This window comes from Balaenoptera physalus (genome assembly GCF_965194825.1).
Source record: "Balaenoptera physalus genome assembly, chromosome: 6".
Classification (NCBI taxonomy): Eukaryota; Metazoa; Chordata; class Mammalia; order Artiodactyla; family Balaenopteridae; genus Balaenoptera; species Balaenoptera physalus.
In genome coordinates, this window is record NC_138885.1 from 83,256,548 (window position 1) to 83,274,701 (window position 18,154).

General features: G+C 39.3%; 1 protein-coding gene and 1 long non-coding RNA gene across 11 annotated transcripts in view; both read right to left on the minus strand.

Moving 5' to 3' along the window:
* The window catches only part of LOC309663466, a 201,182-nt gene that overhangs the window by 20,944 nt on the left and 162,084 nt on the right, over positions 1 to 18,154 (minus strand). The window lies entirely within an intron of this gene.
* Positions 1 to 18,154, minus strand: part of LOC309663379 (uncharacterized protein) — a 214,727-nt gene that overhangs the window by 8,125 nt on the left and 188,448 nt on the right. For 8 of the 10 annotated variants that reach the window (XR_014265209.1, XR_014265210.1, XR_014265211.1 and 5 more), the window contains exon 4: positions 13,402 to 13,489. Coding sequence is in view for 1 of the 10 variants with exons in the window: in XM_082467374.1 (XP_082323500.1) it covers positions 5,315 to 5,334; positions 11,589 to 11,680; positions 13,402 to 13,489 (200 nt within the window). In the remaining 9 variants the exon portion in view is untranslated. Of the gene's footprint in view, positions 1 to 853; positions 979 to 3,520; positions 5,335 to 11,588; positions 11,681 to 13,401; positions 13,490 to 18,154 lie in introns of those variants that run through there. The other 2 variants (XM_082467374.1, XR_014265213.1) reach the window with 2 other exon arrangements.

The following is an 18,154-nucleotide window of genomic DNA, read 5'->3' on the forward strand; positions in this document are numbered from 1 at the left end:
GCACCAGAGCAGTAGCACCTCCATTCTCTTAAAATAACCCGCCCTCCCTGTCTTCACTGGTCCTGTTAGAGTGTTGTTGCCTTCCCTGCCTCCAGCCTCCAAACTTCAGGCTGTATCAGAACCATGTTTTCTTATCTGCAGTCCTGATTAGCTGGCTCCTGGCTTTTTTTTTTTTCTTTCTTTCTTTCTTTCTTTCAAATGACGCATCATCATCACCTACTGAATAAAGTCCAAATCTCATAGCCTGGAAGCAGGACACCTCTGGAATGCCCAAATGGGAGAGACTTGAGGGCAGCAATATGTATGATGAAGGAGATTGAAAAATTATCTTATTTTTTTACTTAGATTGCTTTTTTAAAAAATATTTATTTATTTATTTTATTATTTTTTGGCTGCGTTGGGTCCTACTTGCGGCACGCGGGATCTTTCCTTGCGGCGCACAGGCTTCTCTCTAGTTGTGGCACGCGGGCTCCAGAGCACGTGGGCTCTGTAGTTGCAGCATGCAGGCTCCAGAGTGCGTGGGCTCTGTAGTTGCGGCACGTGGGCTTAGTTGCCCCGCGGCATGTGGGATCTTAGTTCCCCAACCAGGGATCGAACCGGCATCCCCTGCATTGCAAGTCAGATTCTTAACCGTTGGACCACCAGGGAAATCCCCAGATTGCTTTTTATATATACATCAATAAAATTAGCAAAGATTTTTTAAAAGCCAACTTCAAGGCACTCCCAATGGCCATATCTGGGACAATTTGAGCAACAAAATGAATAATGATAATAATGGATTATAACCTATAAAATAGGAATATATGAGTCCTTGTCCATCAATGGATGAATGGATGAATGGAATACTACTTACCCATAAAAAAGGAATGAAATCCTGCCATTTATGATAACATGGATGGACCTTGAGGGTATTATGTTAAGTGGAATAAGTCAGATGGAGAAAAACAAATACCATACAATTTCACTCACATGTGGAATCTAAAAATAAAACCAAAAAATGAGCAAACAAAATAAATTCATGGCTACAGAGAACAGATTAGTGATTATCAGAGTGGAAGGGAGTAGGAGGGTGGGTGAAATGGGTAAAGGGGGTCAATTGTATGGTGGTGGATGATAACTATAGTTGTGGTGGTGATCACTCTGTAGCATACACATATGTTGAACTATAATGCTGTACACCTGAAACTTACATAATAAAAAAGAATACGAGTCCATACTGATATAGATAATTGAATGAAGAAATAAATGGAGCAAAAGGGAAAGCTCTTTCTTAAAATAGAAGTATAAGTAATCAATGAAGAAGGAAATGTTGACAAAAATTACAGTAATAATTGCTTCAGGCAAAAATCATCAATGAGTGCCAAAATCAGTGGGTGAAAGTATGATGAGAGACACTATAGTTGTACGACCTTACATGACACATATTATTATAAAGGGAAAAAATATTAAATTTAGAGTGGAGAGTTCTGGCAGAACCACCTTAATGAAGTGATCAAAAATTAACATTACCAGTAATGGAACAAATCGTGCCCCCCTGGTATGATGCTATAAGAAGGACACGTTGCTCTGTGGTATCCTTGCTAAAAATACATAACCTACATTAGTTAGCTCTCAGCTTGAATTGATTCCCTCTCACACTTAGGGGACTTTAAAAATGTCTGGAGACATTTTTGATTGTCAAGAGTGCTACTGGCATGGAGTGGGTCAAGGCTGAGGGTGCTGTTAAATATACAATAAAAGCAATGCAGAGGAGAGCCTCCTACAACAAAGAATTATCAGGCCCAAAGTGTCCATGGTGCCAAAATTGAGAAACCCTGACCTAAGTTTAATTGTGAGGAAACATCAGATAAGCCCTCATTGGGGGACAGTCTACAGAATAACTGACCGATACGCTTCAAAAATATGAACGATAAGGAGAGATGGAACAACTGTTCAAAGTTAAAGGAGACTAAAGAGACAGACATCTAAGGTCAATGTGTAATGCTGGACTGAATTGTGAATGAGAAAAAAGACATTGGTGAAACAACTGAAGAAATTTAAGTAAGGTCTGTAGATAGATAATAGAGTTATATTGGTGTTAATTTCCTGATTTTGATCCTCATGCTTTGGTTATGTAAGATGTTAACATTTAGGGAAACTAGGTGAACAGTAGACAGGAATTCTTTGTACTATTTTTACATCTTTTTATTGACAGTCTAAAATTTCAAAATGAAAAAATTTTTAAATAAAAAATGCTTAAAAATAAAAGAGAAAAAGGAAATGGAGACAGACATAAAAGGATTTGAGAGAACACAATAAACACTGAAGACAGGCAAAGAAAATAGAACATATGTATAATATGAGAACCTTTCTGAAATTAAAGATTTGAAACTTAAATATTTAAAGAACATACCATCTATCCTGAGAATACTGACCCATGATGATCAACACCAAGACATATTCTAGCAAAGTCACTCAACTCTAAAGAAAAAGAAGATACCGCTTGAGTATCCAGAAAAAAAGAGTACATGATTTATAAGGAAAAGAAGATTAGATTATTATACTTTTTGATGCTAATGCTCTATATGAGAAAAATATGAAGTAACAAATTTAAGATCTTCAAGGAAACAAGTGTGAATCAAAGATTTCTTTTTTTTTTTATCCAGCATATCTTTCAAGTGTAATGGGCACAGATCTCAGAAAATATTGCTCCCATGATTCCTTCCTGTGAAATCTTCTAGAAAATGAGCTTCAGACAACAAAATAACTAGACAGATATCGACCGACCTAAGGACTGTTGGTGAACATTAAGTACAGAGGTCCCCTAGAACTAAGACAACTGAATAGTAAGAGAGAATGCTTTGAGCTGTATCCTCTGATAGTGTAGATATTGTACAACTGTTTAAAAATGGAGGAGGGAATATTTTCAGTAATCATATTGGTGTTCATCTTATAATTGCTATCCTGAGACTATTAGGTGTATAATATAAAACAAATAAATAATAATGAGATATTCAAGTCTATCATCTCCTTTGTCCCTGAGAACAATCCTGTCATCTCTGGTTCCTTGAGAACCAGGATTCTTGATATGGAAGAAAAGAGATACTAAAGTAGTAGAGAAGAGGTTAAGTAAAAACTCTGTAATTTCATAACTGAATTGGAACTATCAATATAAACCCATGAGGTACTTGATCTAAATTTATCCCTGGATATGGCCACTGAAAAGACCTAGAAACAATAAGCTACACAATAGCAATGAGCATCTCTAGCACCCAGATTGTGGTCTTACAATACCATTTGTCACTACAAGGGACCAGGTCTCTTTGAAGAAATGTCTGGTTCTAGGTAAAAGGCAGGAAATGAACAAGATGACCCTGGAACATCTCATCACACCAGATGGCAAAGAAGCTATCAAACACTGCTCGGGTTGTGTCTAAAGGACCCTGGAGTCAACCTGAGGAGGCTCTCACTAGCCAAAGATGGAAATTTTTGAGTTAATGATAATTGCAATGGATTGAAATTCATCAAATATCTTTAAATCCATGATTTCACAAAAATATGGAAAGTAATTATTACTTTTGGCAGATGATAGAAAATCAAATAATTATCTTGAAAACTGGCAAGTAGAGCTAAATAACCAAATATTTATCCCTCCTTTCCTATATGAACTGTATCACAGTACAACCAAATAATGGATATGGGGGAGTGTTTCTTTATGAAAGTATTCTAATGAATAAATTAAAAAATGTTATAGAACTAGAATATCACAATTTGTGGTAGGTATTAAGTGTCAGCAGTTTCTAAAAACACAAAATGAATGACAATCAGATGTTATGTGCCTCCAAAGCCTTCATAATACCACCTACAGATTTGTCAAGGGGATGAACCAGAGTCTGACCTTGTCTCTGGATTCATCTTCTAGTTTGCAGAAAATATAGAGAATAGAAGACTAAGTCAGGATAGTGGTTACCTATGGGGAAGGGAGGGTTTGTGATTGAGTTGGGACACATTGAAGGGCTTCTGGCGTGACTGATGAAGTTCTATTTCAGGACCTTGGAGACATTTGCCATATAGTGATTCAGTAAGCCATACATTTAATTCATGTAGTTTTCTATATTAGTGTTTTATTTTACAGTAAAATTAAAGAGGATATGAAGAAAAAGAAAGAAGATAAAACCACCAAAAAATTGAGTGAATTTTTCCATAACTTAGTTTGGGAAGGCAATGTCTCACAGAGGTCATGGGTTGATTTGACATAGCAAACTTACTTCTAGAGGACTTTGGGTTAAGTTTCCTCCAATTTACTGTAACCTTTCATGAACAGGTTTGTTTATTTTTTAAAAATAAGTAAACAAAACAGTGATAAGCTTTGTCCCTTGCTCTCCCAGAAGTGGTGAGAAAATAGTTATGTGTTTTCTCTTGCAAAAGCGTGCTTGATATTACCTAAAACATGTTTGTAATTTATCAGGGCAATAAATTTCTATGAATCAGTTAGGCAGCATGACAAGATACATGACTCTGGATTGTTTATTTATGCTGTCTACTAAGTCCTATTATTAGGTGGAATCTTTTAGACATGTTGATGCTTGTGCTATAGGCATATCAAGACAGTGCCTTGCATACTGAAGATACTCAATAAATGCTTATTTTATAAAATTTCAGTGAATAAATTAGACAGAAGAACATATTAAATTGTACCATGGGTATGCAAATAGCTAAATCTAGACTGTAGACTTATATGCTGTTTATAGATTAAAACAGGAAGGTCTTCATCAGGAGTATCCCAGAATTCTGCCTTCTATTGATATGTTAATTTCCTACATCCTCTTGTGGCTTTAAATAAACTGATGACTCCCAAATGTATATCTGCAGCCCAGACCCCTCCCCTGAACTCCAGGTATATATTCTAATAGCCTACTGGACAGCTCCACTTGGCTGACTAATAGGCATCTCAAACTTATTATGTGCCCGACCAAATTCCTGATTTCCACCTCCCCAGACTTTCTCTACCCACAGTTTTCCTATCCCAGTAAATGTCTACTTCTTCCTTCCACTTGCCTGAGTCCCAAATCTTGGGGTCATCCTTGGTACCTCCGTCTTTCACACCCTACAGCCAACCCATCATCAAATCCTTCCAATTCTACTTTCAGACAGAAATCTGTTTCTTATGACATGCACCACTACCACTCTGGTTCAAGCTGCCATCATTTCCTTTTATTTCAATACAATTTCAAACATGTAAAAAAGTTGCCAAAATAGTATAAAGAGCTCCTATATACCCATTATCCATATTTTCCAATGTTTTACATTTTTCTTCAATTTCTTTGTCATTCACTCATCTCTTTTTTCTTCCTTCTCTCAAACACACAAATGTAACACACACAAACAGATACACACACACAAATAAACATACATATATTTTATTCTGAACTTTGGTCACTTGATTAAAGTGGTATCTACCTGGTTTTTCACTGTTAAATTGTAATTAACTTTAAGACTATGTAAAGATGCTATTCCTCATCAAATTTTCAACCACTAGTTTTAGTTTCCACTGATACTTTTCAAATTCCAGCATTCCTTCTAAATTTATTAGTTGTCATTATTCTGTAAAAAAGAGATTTTCCATCTCCCATTTATTTATGTATTATTTATTTGTTTATATCAGTATGAACTCAGGGACATATTTTATTGAATGCATTATATTCCATTGCTTTTATTATATATTTTGATGTCCAGTTGGATTATCCTTCTATATTTTATATCTACATATAAATCTCATAATACAATAATATAATATTATATTCTTTGCTTTAGAAAGTGAGCAATCTTTAAAATAAAGAGAGGAAAACTGTGATCTTTAATTTTTGCCATTTTGGTGCTCTTCATTCGTTCCTGTAAATCTGTATTTCCATCTGGTGTCCTTTGTCTTCATTTTGAAAACAATTCTTCTCTTGTCATTTTAGTAGTGCAGGTCTGCTATTCTATATTCTCTCTGTTCCCCTGCTGGAACTCCAAGTACACAGATAATACATTACTTGATATTGTTCCACAGGTCACTTAACTCTATTCATTTTTTTAAAACTTTTTTTCTTTCTTTTCTGTGGATTAGATCATTTCTATTGATCTATCTTGAAGGTCACATACTCCTCCTTCTGCTATTTCCAGTCTGTTGTTAAGCCCATCTAGTGAAGTTTTCATTTGTGGTATTATACTTTTCAGTTCTAGAACTTTAACCTTTTTCATAGTTTCCATTTTTTCTGTTGAGATTCATCAATAGTTATGGCTACCTTTTCCTTTAAGTCATTGAACACATTTATAATACCTGCTTTAAAGGTCTTGCTTGTTAATTCCACTATCTGGTCATCTTGCAGTTAGCTTCTATTGATTGCTTTTTCTCTTGACCATGGGTCACATTTTTCTCTTTCTTCACATGTCTAGTCATTTGGATTTCAAACTGGGCATTGTGGATGGTATATTGTGGAGAATCTTGGATTCTGTTATCCAGTTGTTCTAGCAAACAATTTACTTGGCTGAACTTAAACTCCAAACTGCCTCCCCTTATGTGAGCAGCAGTTAAAATTTCTGGTCATTTCTTGTAGTCTTCTTCCTGTTGTTTTCTTCTGGACTTTTTTTACCCCAGGTGTTTGCAGTTCAGGGGTCCACCAAGGAGTTGAATGGAATTTACATGCAGAATTTTGGGGTCCCCACTCTGTGGAATCTTTTTTTCTGAGACTTCTTTGCTCAATTTCCAGCTGCTCTTACAGCCTCTAAATTCTATCTGTCTCTTCAAACTGGTAAGACTGCTTTCTGAGTGAGTTCTAGCTGCCCCATGTTACATGGACTGGAGCCTGCTATCCACTGAAAACCCACAGTCTCACTTAACGTGATTCCTTTCTTCCAAGGGTTGAATTGTCTCCAGTTTTTACCTGCTTCTGATCACTTGACAGTGCCTTAAAATTCTTAAAAAACATTTTGTTCAGAGTTTATAACTGTTATTTGCGAGAGGCTTAATTGATACATGTTACTCTACCATTCTCGGAACCAGAACCCACCATCATTTCTTACCTAGAGTATAGAAATGGCCACCTAATGGGTCTCCTTGCTCCCACTCTTGCCCTTTCAGTTTTCTACCCAGCAGTCTAAAGTGTCCTTTTAGCATTAAAGTCATATCGTTTCACTTTTCTGGTCAGAATCCTCTATTTCTCACCTCATTTAGAGTAAAAGCCAAATTCTTTGCAATGAGTTACAAGGCCCTCTGCCACCTGGCCTCTCATTAGCTCTCTAACTACATCTCATGTTCTGCTCCAGGAATGCTTGCCTCCTTGCTGTGCTAACACACAGTAGATATACTCCTATCTCAGGGCATTAGTTCTGGCGTTCCCCCTGCCTAAAATGCTCTTCCTTCAGGTATCCACCTTGCTCACTCCTTCACTTACTTCAGGTCTGGCTCAAATGTCACCTTCTCAGCGAGGCCTTCCCTGACCATTCTATTAAAAATGCAACCTCCCCTCCTCCCCCTCCCTATTTTTTATCTCCTTTCCTTAATATAGTTTTCTTCATAATACTTACTGCCCTCTAAAATATTATCATTTTACTCTTTTGTTTATTTTCTACTTCTGCTAGAAAAAATGAGCTCCATGAAGGCAAGAGTTTTTGTCTCTTTGTTCATTGCTGTCTCCTCAATGTCAGAACAGTGCCTGGCAGTTAAGAGATGCTCATTAGACATTTGTTCACAGAAGACTGAATAAATTCGGATCGTCCTCTTTGTCAGGCAGGTCTCTACTTAAACCATAGATACAAATTCAATGATGAAGTCTGACTTCTCCTAATTAGGGATCAGGCAATACAATAGGTCTACCAAACTCTTACTGTAAGATAAACCTATATTCTTTCTGTCCCAGATATGAAGAACAGCAGTAATAAGATTCATTCTACCTAGACCTGTCTAAATTTATATGGTAGTTTAGCTGCAGTATAATACAAAGTACATAGGCTTTGGCATTGGACAAAGGGCACTTCGAACTTTGGGCTATTTAACACCTCTGAGCCTCAATTTCCTCATCTGGAAAGGAGGTTAATGGCCTTTACCTAGGTTTATTAGTTGAGATTGGGTAAGTTTGAGTGACAGAAAAATATTAAATAACAAAGGATCAAATAAAATAGAAGTTTATTTATCTCTCATATATAAATCTGGAGGTTGGTCCAGAGTGGGTATGGCACTCCATGCTGTTAGAGACTCATTTCATCTTGTGGCTCTGTCCATAGCAGCCTACATTACCAAGTTCACCTGAAGTCCCAAGGTGGTTGCTCCTGTTCCAGCTTCTGCGGCATATAATGTCGTGTTTATTTTGGAGGCTATCAGCCCACTTGAAAATGTTATTACCATGGCAAAAGGAAAGAATGAATGTTACAGGGCAAATGGTAGCATTACACTCTAGCTTACTGTAAAGATTAAATGACTCTAAGATTCATGATATCTAGAAACTACCTTCTCCTTTTTCTGCACTAAATCATCTCTTGGCCTCTCCCTTTCAAGAAAATGAACATTCTTTAATCGTTTCCTTCTGGTTCTTATTTTGTACATATTTCCTTTTCTTTTTCTTTTTCTTTTTGCTTTATCAGTAGTTACTTTATTCATTTATTTTTAATTGAAGTATAGTTGATTTACAATATTATATTAATTTCAGGTGTACGATTTCTTACACATTTCTGCTGTACTTCCCTAAGCCTTCTCAGTCTTCTCCAACTCTCACAGGTAGAGATGAAATCTAATCATACCAATCTAAATAGGGCTATTCCAGGTCATGTTAAGCCATTGTTGCCCATCCTTGGTTGGACCTGTCATCATTATAGGGGTTCCTCAACAACAAAACTATATCGATTGCTGGTTTTCAAGGGGTGTCCCTCAGATCCTCAGAATTCCTTGGAATCAGATGTAATAAGGCAGAGGTACAGTATTTTATTTGTGTTTGTTCTGATACCTTTAGCTCTTTTCTCAGCACTCTATGTAAAATGAAGTTCTAGGATGTCACTCACCACCTCTAAATGATCAATGTTTTTAAGTGGAAGAATTCTTTTTTCAAATAAGATCTTATGAATACACTCCAAACAGACTGAAGCACAATTGTACTGATTGAAGCAAGGGTGGGGCCATAGGCAAATTACTGGTCTTGATCATCTCTTTACTTGTTTAGAATCAATTAGTAGGGGATGAGTGCTACTGATTATGAAAAGGGTTTGTCAAGGAAGTCAAGATTCTTTTTTTTTCCATAAATTTATTTATTTTATTTTTGGCTGCATTGGGTCTTCGTTGTCGTGTGCTGGCTTTTCTCTGGTTGCGGACAGCGGGGGCTACTCTTCATTGCGATGCGCGGGCTTCTCATTGAGGTGGCTTCTCTTGTTGCGGAGCACGGGCTCTAGGTACGTGGGCTTTGGTAGTTGTGGTACGTGGGCTCAGTAGTTGTGGCTCGCAGGCCCTAGAGCACAGGCTCAGTAGTTGTGGTACACGGGCGTAGTTGCTCCGTGGCATGTGGGATCTTCCCGGACCAGGACTCGAACCCGTGTCCCCTGCGTTGGCAGGCAGATTCTTAAGCACTGTGCCACCAGGGAAGCCCCAAGGAAGTCAAGATTCTTGTTCACTTTGGTAACTCTAGCTATAAACTGAGGCCTGGTTGCCTAGCAACTCAACCCAATCCAGGACAAGCCCTGCCAACTCTTCCCCTAGACTTCACAAAAAGAAGCAGAACTAATTATTTAAAACATCAAAAAACTGATCCACGGAGTTATAAATAAAAGATAAGCATACAGGCTGCCATTAGGCCCTCAGTGTGTTGGGAGCCCGGGGGCAGAAGGGGCAGATGAGGAGAGTGAGATCAGCGAGCTGCCCTCCAGGACACATAATAAATAGGTCTGATTTCCCAACCGTTCCCTTTCCCATGCCCCCACATTGCATTGCCTTTTGCACTTCACTTTTCTCACTATTGTCTTCTGCATTAGACCTTCTAGTTCCTAGCTTTCCTTGAGTTCTTACTTTAAAAGTTGTCTTTCCTGCATTTTGTAAAAAATGTTGTTCTGACTTTTGCTATATATTGACATACCTCTTACTTGTTTATATGTCTAAAGCAGTGGTTCTCAAATGGGGGCAATTTTGTCCCCCAGGGGACATTGGGCAATGTCTGGAGATTTTTTTTTTTTTTAATTTATTTATAGCTGTGTTGGGTCTTCGTTTCTGTGCGAGGGCTCTCTCTAGTTGCGGCGAGCGGGGGCCACTCTTCATTGCGGTGTGCGGGCCTCTCACTATCGCGGCCTCTCCCGTTGCGGAGCACAGGCTCCAGACGCGCAGGCTCAGCAGTTGTGGCTCACGGGCCCAGCCGCTCTGCGGCATGTGGGATTCTCCCAGACCAGGGCTCGAACCCGTGTCCCCTGCATTGGCAGGCAGATTCTCAACCACTGCGCCACCAGGGAAGCCCTGGAGATATTTTTGGTGGTCACACTGGGGCAGGGGAGTGGGGTACCACTGGCATCTAGTGAGTGGAGCCAGAGATGCTCTAAACATCCTACTATAAACATTCTACTCTGTGTGGTGAGCCTCCACAACAAAGAATTATCTCGCCTTAGGTGTCAATAGTGCCAAAGCTGAGAAGCCCTGGTCTAATGCATATATTCTCAACAAGGACAGTAAATTACATGTTACAATGGCTCAACCCTACCTGGCAAAATCTTATTCCTTAGTTACTTAGTATTTAATTTTCCAGGAAGAGGGGTAGCAATTAATAATAATGTTTTAAAAGGACCCTTATGAGAACAATCATGGAAAAAGCATTGGGAAACACTAGCCTAATGTTGGGAACATTTCAGGGAGAAGAATCAGTGTATCAAGCCTTTATACAAAACACAGAGTTGCAATTCAGCAGAAGCTGGTTCCTGACATTGATATATAGCAACCTCCTAGAATTAAACATGAGTTTAAGATGGATTGGTACTGATTTTCCTGGGAAGAAGGGCAGGCAGGCCAACCATCAGTGATCTAGTCCTTCTTTGAGAAAAGCACATATTCTTTCAGGCCCCAAAGGCACCTTAAAATGTTTTGGGCCAGTAATTTACTTAATGACACCCAGTGACCTAGAAGAACTAATGTGCCTTTAAATGATGAGTTCTTATGGCTTCCCCAAAGACCCTAATAGGAAACAAAGGCAAGAGTTTTAAGAGCATCCCATTCCCACCACTGAAAAAAATTCTGCTCTCTCAACTTAGCGTATTTCTTTTTGCTTAAAGGTATTTCAACTATTGAAAAGGCTTGAAATCACATTCCTCCTCTGAAGGTCGAAAGCAAACATATCTCGCTGGGACATTTTTTTTCCTGCCCAGGGTATTAGAAATGTTATAAAATGACTCATATATATAACTCCAGATTCTGGGTCAATAACTTCTGTTTCCTCTAGCCAGTTACTATTTTTTTATTATTAATACAAATTTTCGTCAGATCTGGTTGGAATCCCCTGAGATATTACACTTTTACTAAGAGAAAATGGAGGATGTGTAAAATCCAAGAGACTGTCAGTTTGCTATTCTTTCTTTCAAGGCTGTTTGGTTTCACCCAGCTCTTGTACCTTGTGCCTGGGAATAGTCCCAGGAGATGGTTTGCTCAAGAAGAGGCGGCTCCAAGGCACTTCCGGGGATGGAGCCCACAGCAGTGGCTGGCCTAGGAGAGGTGAGGAGTCAAAACTACTTTTAAAATCAGAAAATACTCTCACCACTTTGAGGACAAAGTTTGGGGCTTTGTTGGTCAGAGTAATTAAGTGGAGGTCGTTGCAGGAATGTGGCCTTCTCAGTGGACACAGCTGCAGAAGACTCTGGGAAGAAAGGCTCCTCACTTCCTGTAACCGTGGGTTGTTCCTCTGGGACTTCCTATCACAGGCAGTCCTGAGGGCTCCAACCATTCCCCCCACCCCCCAAGTTTTTCCTCCTACCAGCTTCTATCATGTTTAAACATAAGAATAAGGGGGAGAGTGAGCTCATTGAAACTGATGCCAAAAAGACATTTTACAGCAGAACTACTTTATAAATGAATTCATATGTCTCAAAACATTTTTTTACTAAGTAATTTTAGTTATAGCTTAAAAAATAAAATGAGACAGGAATAGGAAAGAGAGAAAGGCCTTTACAAAGCCAAAATAGAAGTCTTACTGGAATCAGTTTCCAAAACAGAGTCCCTGGGTTCAACTCTTACTGTGACAATATAGGACAAAACAATTTAGTTTTATGTTCACACAATATTTTCATTTTAAACCTGGTCTGATATTCCAACAGAAGAAATGATTTTGGCACTGTGAAAGTTTGCTTTTCAGAGTCCTTTGAGAACAATTTAATTGAGTTTCATGGTACTTTATAGTTTTAATTTTAGTGTCACAATCAGCAATTTTTTTTAATAGTACACAGAACATGTATTGCCTTTGTTAAACAAACAAATGATCTAAGGACCTAGAACGACCATTCCACAAGCCAAATGCAATGACATGAGTAAAGTGAACATGCAGTTTTGTAGGCTTAGCCCTTCTCACTGCCAAGTAAAGTGCATCCAAGAGACATTTAATGTTTTATATGGATCATACACAAAAAGAAGTGTTCTGGCCCCAAAGCACAAAGCTGCTGATAATAATGCCTCAAGCATGTGTGCATGTCACCAGTTTTCAAACACTTTCTTCACATACATTACCTCATTTGATTTGCTCAGCCATCCATCAGGTAGGCCTGGCACGCATGTAGTGGCTATGGATCCCATCCACAGTTCAGGTGTGGAAGAATAGAACTCTCTAGAATTAATTAATTCCTGACTCTGGGTTGGTGGAAGTCAACTTTCAGGGCTCCACTAACACTCAGTTTCCAAAACGCACCCCTGCCAGGTAGTAGAATCACAAAACACACCTTAGGTGAGCAAGTCACAAAAAGCCTCTTCCTCTAGGTACAGAGCTTGGGGCACGGGAAACACATAGGTTTCACCCAGCCTGCACCCGCACCCCTCAGCCAGGTACTTTTGTGTTGGCCACCAACACACGCATGTGCAGTAGTCCTGACAACCTTTGTCTGTCTTTCCTGGGCTTCTCCCCCATCCCATCCGGGTAGGTGCCAGAGTTCTTGGATACTCTGAATTTCCAAGACCTCGGGTGGGGAGGTGGGAGAGCAGGGAGGCAACTTCCGGTTGTCCCCACACGTTGCCACTGTGATATCCATCGTTCTTATCTGTACATCGCCTGCAGGGCTGGTGGCTCTCTACTGTTTCCATTACACCTTTGGAGCATGGGGATGCTTGCTCAGAAGCCTGTGGTCCCTTCCCCAGATGCACCGGCAGTCATTTCCCCTCAGAGCTCCTGGAGAGAGCAACACTTGTGCCCTCTGCTTGTGGCTTTCTCTCTCAGAACTCACCTGTCTCCAGCTCTCATTCTCACTTGTTTTCCCTCTCTCACTTTCTCCTCTCCCTCTCCACAAGCAGGCCGAGAGATCCTCTTCGAGTCTGGGGAGAGAGAGAGGAACAGGAGAGAAGGTTTTTGTAAGACAAAGCCAGATCTTTCTCTAAGCTACTTCTCATCCATCCCTGTTACAAACCTACCCAGAGACCACGAGGACAGGGCTGACTTCCTGACCTCCTTGAATAGAAGGAAGGAAAAAGGAAAGAATACAGGTGGAGAAAATTATCCACCCACAATTACTATTTTTTTTAATGGAAAATAAACTGTTACAAAGGATGGAACCATGGTAAAACTGAGGCCAGACTCTGTTGGATCTTCTACACCATAGCATGGTAAAGCGAGCTAGGTATTAAATTACCAGAGAAAAAAGATAGGCCGAGCCTGCCTGTGTTTTGAATCGACTCTCAGATCAGTGTGGTAAAGGATATGAACTACATTGCTCCATTTTTTGGTCTCTACTCTGTTGGGTAAAAGATCTTCCCTCGGGAGTAAAGGAATCCAGTACTTGACGAGAGATCTCTTGACAGGCTCTCAGGCAGAGAGGCTCTCTGGAAAAGAGCAAAGCTAGACAGTTAACCTGGATATGTAAACCTTGCTACCTCACTGTGTTTCTCCCATATGTTGAGCATATTGAAAGGCATGATGTTCTTAAAAGAGCCCCTTTGATGTGCTAGTTTTCTTATGGAGAGAATAACATGTGCTTTGGAATTCATAGGAAGGCTTAAAATCTGGACAGGGGTCAGCGATGGTGGGAGGGGGCAGGAAAGTGACACCTTCAAGGAGGAAGTGCCGCTGCGGGGAGACATAGGGTTAAGCAGGAATTAACCAGGAGAAGGGTTTGAGGGAGAGAGAGAAAGAGCATACAAAAGGCCTGTAGGTAAGAAGACACGGCTTGTTGAAAGAACTGAAAGTATTTTGCTCTTGTTGGAGCAGAAAATACATGAGCAGGTTAAGGAAACAGTATGGGGGAAAATAGAAACTTAAAATTGGAAAATTAAGGAAGAGAAGTTAGCAGAGGTGAAATTGACTGTATATAGCAGAAAACCCAAATACCAGTGGCTAAAACAAGATAAGCAATTGTTTTTCTCATGGAACTAGTAAGAAATGGGCAGTTGTCAGCTGATGTTCATTGGGTGGCTCAAAATCATCAAGACCAAGATCTCAGTAAGGCTCTTGCCTTTTTAAATTTTTTTTTCTGGCCGACCGCGAGGCATGTGGGATCTTAGTCCCCCGACCAGGGATAGAACCCATGCCCCCTGCAGTGGAAGCACGGAGTCCCAACCGCTGGACCGCCAAGGAATTCCCCTCTTGCCCTTTTTTTTCGTGGCTCTAGTCAGCACTTCCACTTTTCAGGAATTAAGGAAAAGCAAAAAAGGCAAAATAGTGCATGTTTATTGAATCTGACCTTTGAAAGAGTTTTCCTGGAAGCCTCTCTCCAAAACTTCAACTTACATCTCATTGTCCAGAACTATATCACAACAGAGGCCTATTTGTCTTCCAGATGTCACACAAAAATGTTAGGATTCACTTTAAATGGATAAATTTGATACATATTTTCACTTTCCTGAACCAATCACTGTGGCCCATGCACCCAATCCAGGCCCTTGTTTTATTATACCTAAACTACAGCAGGAATTTCTTTTGTAATTTCATCCTTCCAGGCCCCTACTCAAGAGACTTCAAAGGCTTTCCTTTACCTGTAGGTCAGCATTGAAAACTCTCCTCCAATGTGCCATCGATTAAACTCAACAAAAGTATTTTGGCAGCTACCGCAGGTAGACTGGTCCATCCTGCTAAACGAGCACGGTCATTTCCATGCCCGTGCCTCATCCTCTCCTTTCCCTGGTTCATCCCGTGCGTTTCATTTCCTTGTTTCCAGTGTCTCCTTCAGGACCCTGCTCAAGTCCTAGCTTGTTCTGGATGTCATCCTGCACATGAACTCATGAGGGTTTCTTCCTCCTTTTAATTCACAACATGCATTGTCCAACACCACTTCACTAGCAAGTAGAAATGGACTATCTTGTTGCTACTTGGTTTTTATGTTATTGAGCACCTGTTAATAACATTTAAGTTTCCATATAACCATGTCCTATCTCATCTTTACATTTTCCACATAAAACCTTCAGATATGTTTAATGTGAAGGAAGAAAACCAATGAACAGATGAAAGATTACAACTTGACTGCTCCAAAAACATTCAATTGCAGTTTTAAGATCATTATGAAGCTTCCTTGGATTGAATTTGTCACTTGACCTCAGACCTATGTGGCCAGATTTCCACTGAGAATGGAATCCAAATACATTGGGGGGACTTAGTCTGTTACATTTCCAGATCCTTCCACATATTTATTATGAATACTTTCTTCTGTAGATGGAGAAATTGACTTTACAGAGCCTTAAAATAAATTTTAGCCAGGGTACTAAACAGGCATTGATAACATAGGAGACTCAGCAGGTTACCGTCTGTCCAAGGAAATGAAACATATGTAATTGCTGAGTTGTTTGAAGTAAAAGAAATTCAGATCGTACAGTTACTGTTTAATTCTGATGCACAGCAAGATGTCTTCATCTTGTCTTCTGAGAAAGCCTCATAAAACTCTGGAGAATTAATCTTGAATATAGCAAAAAATTCAAGTTAGACTTTATGTTGTATCAGTAATCAATCCAGCTTTACAGTATGGTTCTCGAAATACATAAAGGGGCCTTTGGCTTTTCAGTAAAAGTGATGAAGACTTAAAGCCTGTGACTGTATTTGATTTATCTTTGGAACCTGATTAAGTGCAGGGTGGGTGCGTGAGGTTTGCTCTTTTGATATGGCATTTGAAGAGGAATTAAAATTCTTTCCTAGGTCTGCTGGCATTGAGGATATATGAACTTGTCTTTAAGTACAAAAAAATCTCAGTCATGAGTAATGCCTGGAATAATCTTTTCAAAATAGAAAGTATTTTGCCTTCCTACTTCAAATAACTTTGTTCAATAAGACTAGCCTACACACTAAAAATTAATGTCAAAATCTTTCATAATGTAAATGAATCTCAGCATCTCTAGCTCTTTCTCAAATTGGGTTGAGATTCACCTTGAGGCTCTCTGACATCCTTCTGGCTCTGGATAGCAGTTTGAGGCCCAGGATTACCAGGCCCTATTAGCAGCATAAAGTGGTACAGACAGCCCAAAGCCTCTCCCTTAGGGTCAGTGCTCACCTCCACCCCTGCTCTTTGCTTGCATGACTTGTGAATCCTGCCTCTAGACTGATTGCCTCTCTCATCACCACCCATACGTGCCTGGAAACACTTCCTCCTGCTCTAGTTAAATTCCCATAAACTGTTTGCTTCTCCATTTAGATCTGTGGGGGCATCAAGGAACACCCCCAAAACCAATTTAAGCTGGACTCCTGATCAGACCTTGACCCAAGCCCCCCCTTCCCCATTCAATGCCTGCTCTTGCATGCCACTTATTTAATGGAACCCTCCACTGTCTATATTTTGCCTCCTAGTAAATTTGGAACATAGAGGTTTCAAAAGCTGCTAAGGAATTATTCTTATCTTATGGGATCAGGTCTGGGAGTTGGTAGGTAAATTTTTAAAAATTGATTACAGTATAAAATTTAAAAAATGATACTCATTTATCTTAAACATTCTACTTTAACCTAAAACATTTTAATGTGCATTTATTCATCAATTTTTTGATGAAGGGCCAAGTTCTCTCTGATTACAGTTCTAAGTGGCCTTTCTTGCATAAGCCATTCCGTTGTGTATTATTTATCATTTCTATGTTTGCTTTCTTTATTGTGGAGGGAGAACTTAAAGATGCTTTTAAATCTCAATTTTTATGATTCTTTCAATCTTTTAAAGTTTTCTTGCCTACACTTAAATTGATAGCAACTTTATTCTGTGTAGTGCTTTGCTTTTATCAAGTCTTTCCAAAGACTTTGACTTTGTTTTCATAGGCACAACTCTCTTTACACACATATATATCATTGATTTATACAGTATACATTACACTATACATTTATAGTCAAGAACAGGTGTTATAAATAGGTTTGGGAACAAATGCAACAAACTCTCGGTAAGTATATAACTCAACCAATAGGAGCAGAAATGAGAAAACATGAGCGTCCCCTAGAAGCAGTGAGTGAGTATTCAAAGTGCTGTGGGCATCATTCAGTGTGTTCTAAAGAAGGAATGGAGATACACCAGCAATCAGTTGAAAGCATCAACTGGACAACAATATGGAGCATCTCCCAGTTTAGGCAACCCAAGAGAAAGAAAATTCTCTCTTTCTTTCTCAACTCTACATAGCAATATAGGGAAAGAATCTTGACTGGGTCATGTGCCTACCATGCAATGGACTACTGTTACCAGAGACATAGGGTTCTATGATAGCTCAGTTTGGGTCACATTTGGGAGTGAATGACACTCCCAGAGTTGCCTGTATAATTGTCACAGCAGCCTAGGGTAAGTGACTAAACTGGTAGACAAACTCTGATCTAGTTAAAAGCAAGGCCTTGTGGTGGGCAATGGTAATGGACAATTCTTGTAAGGAGGCTACATTAAATGTTCAATATTAAATCCCTCTTCCCTCCTTTTAAGATTGCTTAAAGTTTCTTAAGAGTAAAGAGTGTGAGATGATGATGATGATGATGATGATGATAACAAATGGCTACCAATGATTTAATTATGACGATGTGCTAGGCACTGTTCCAAACACTTT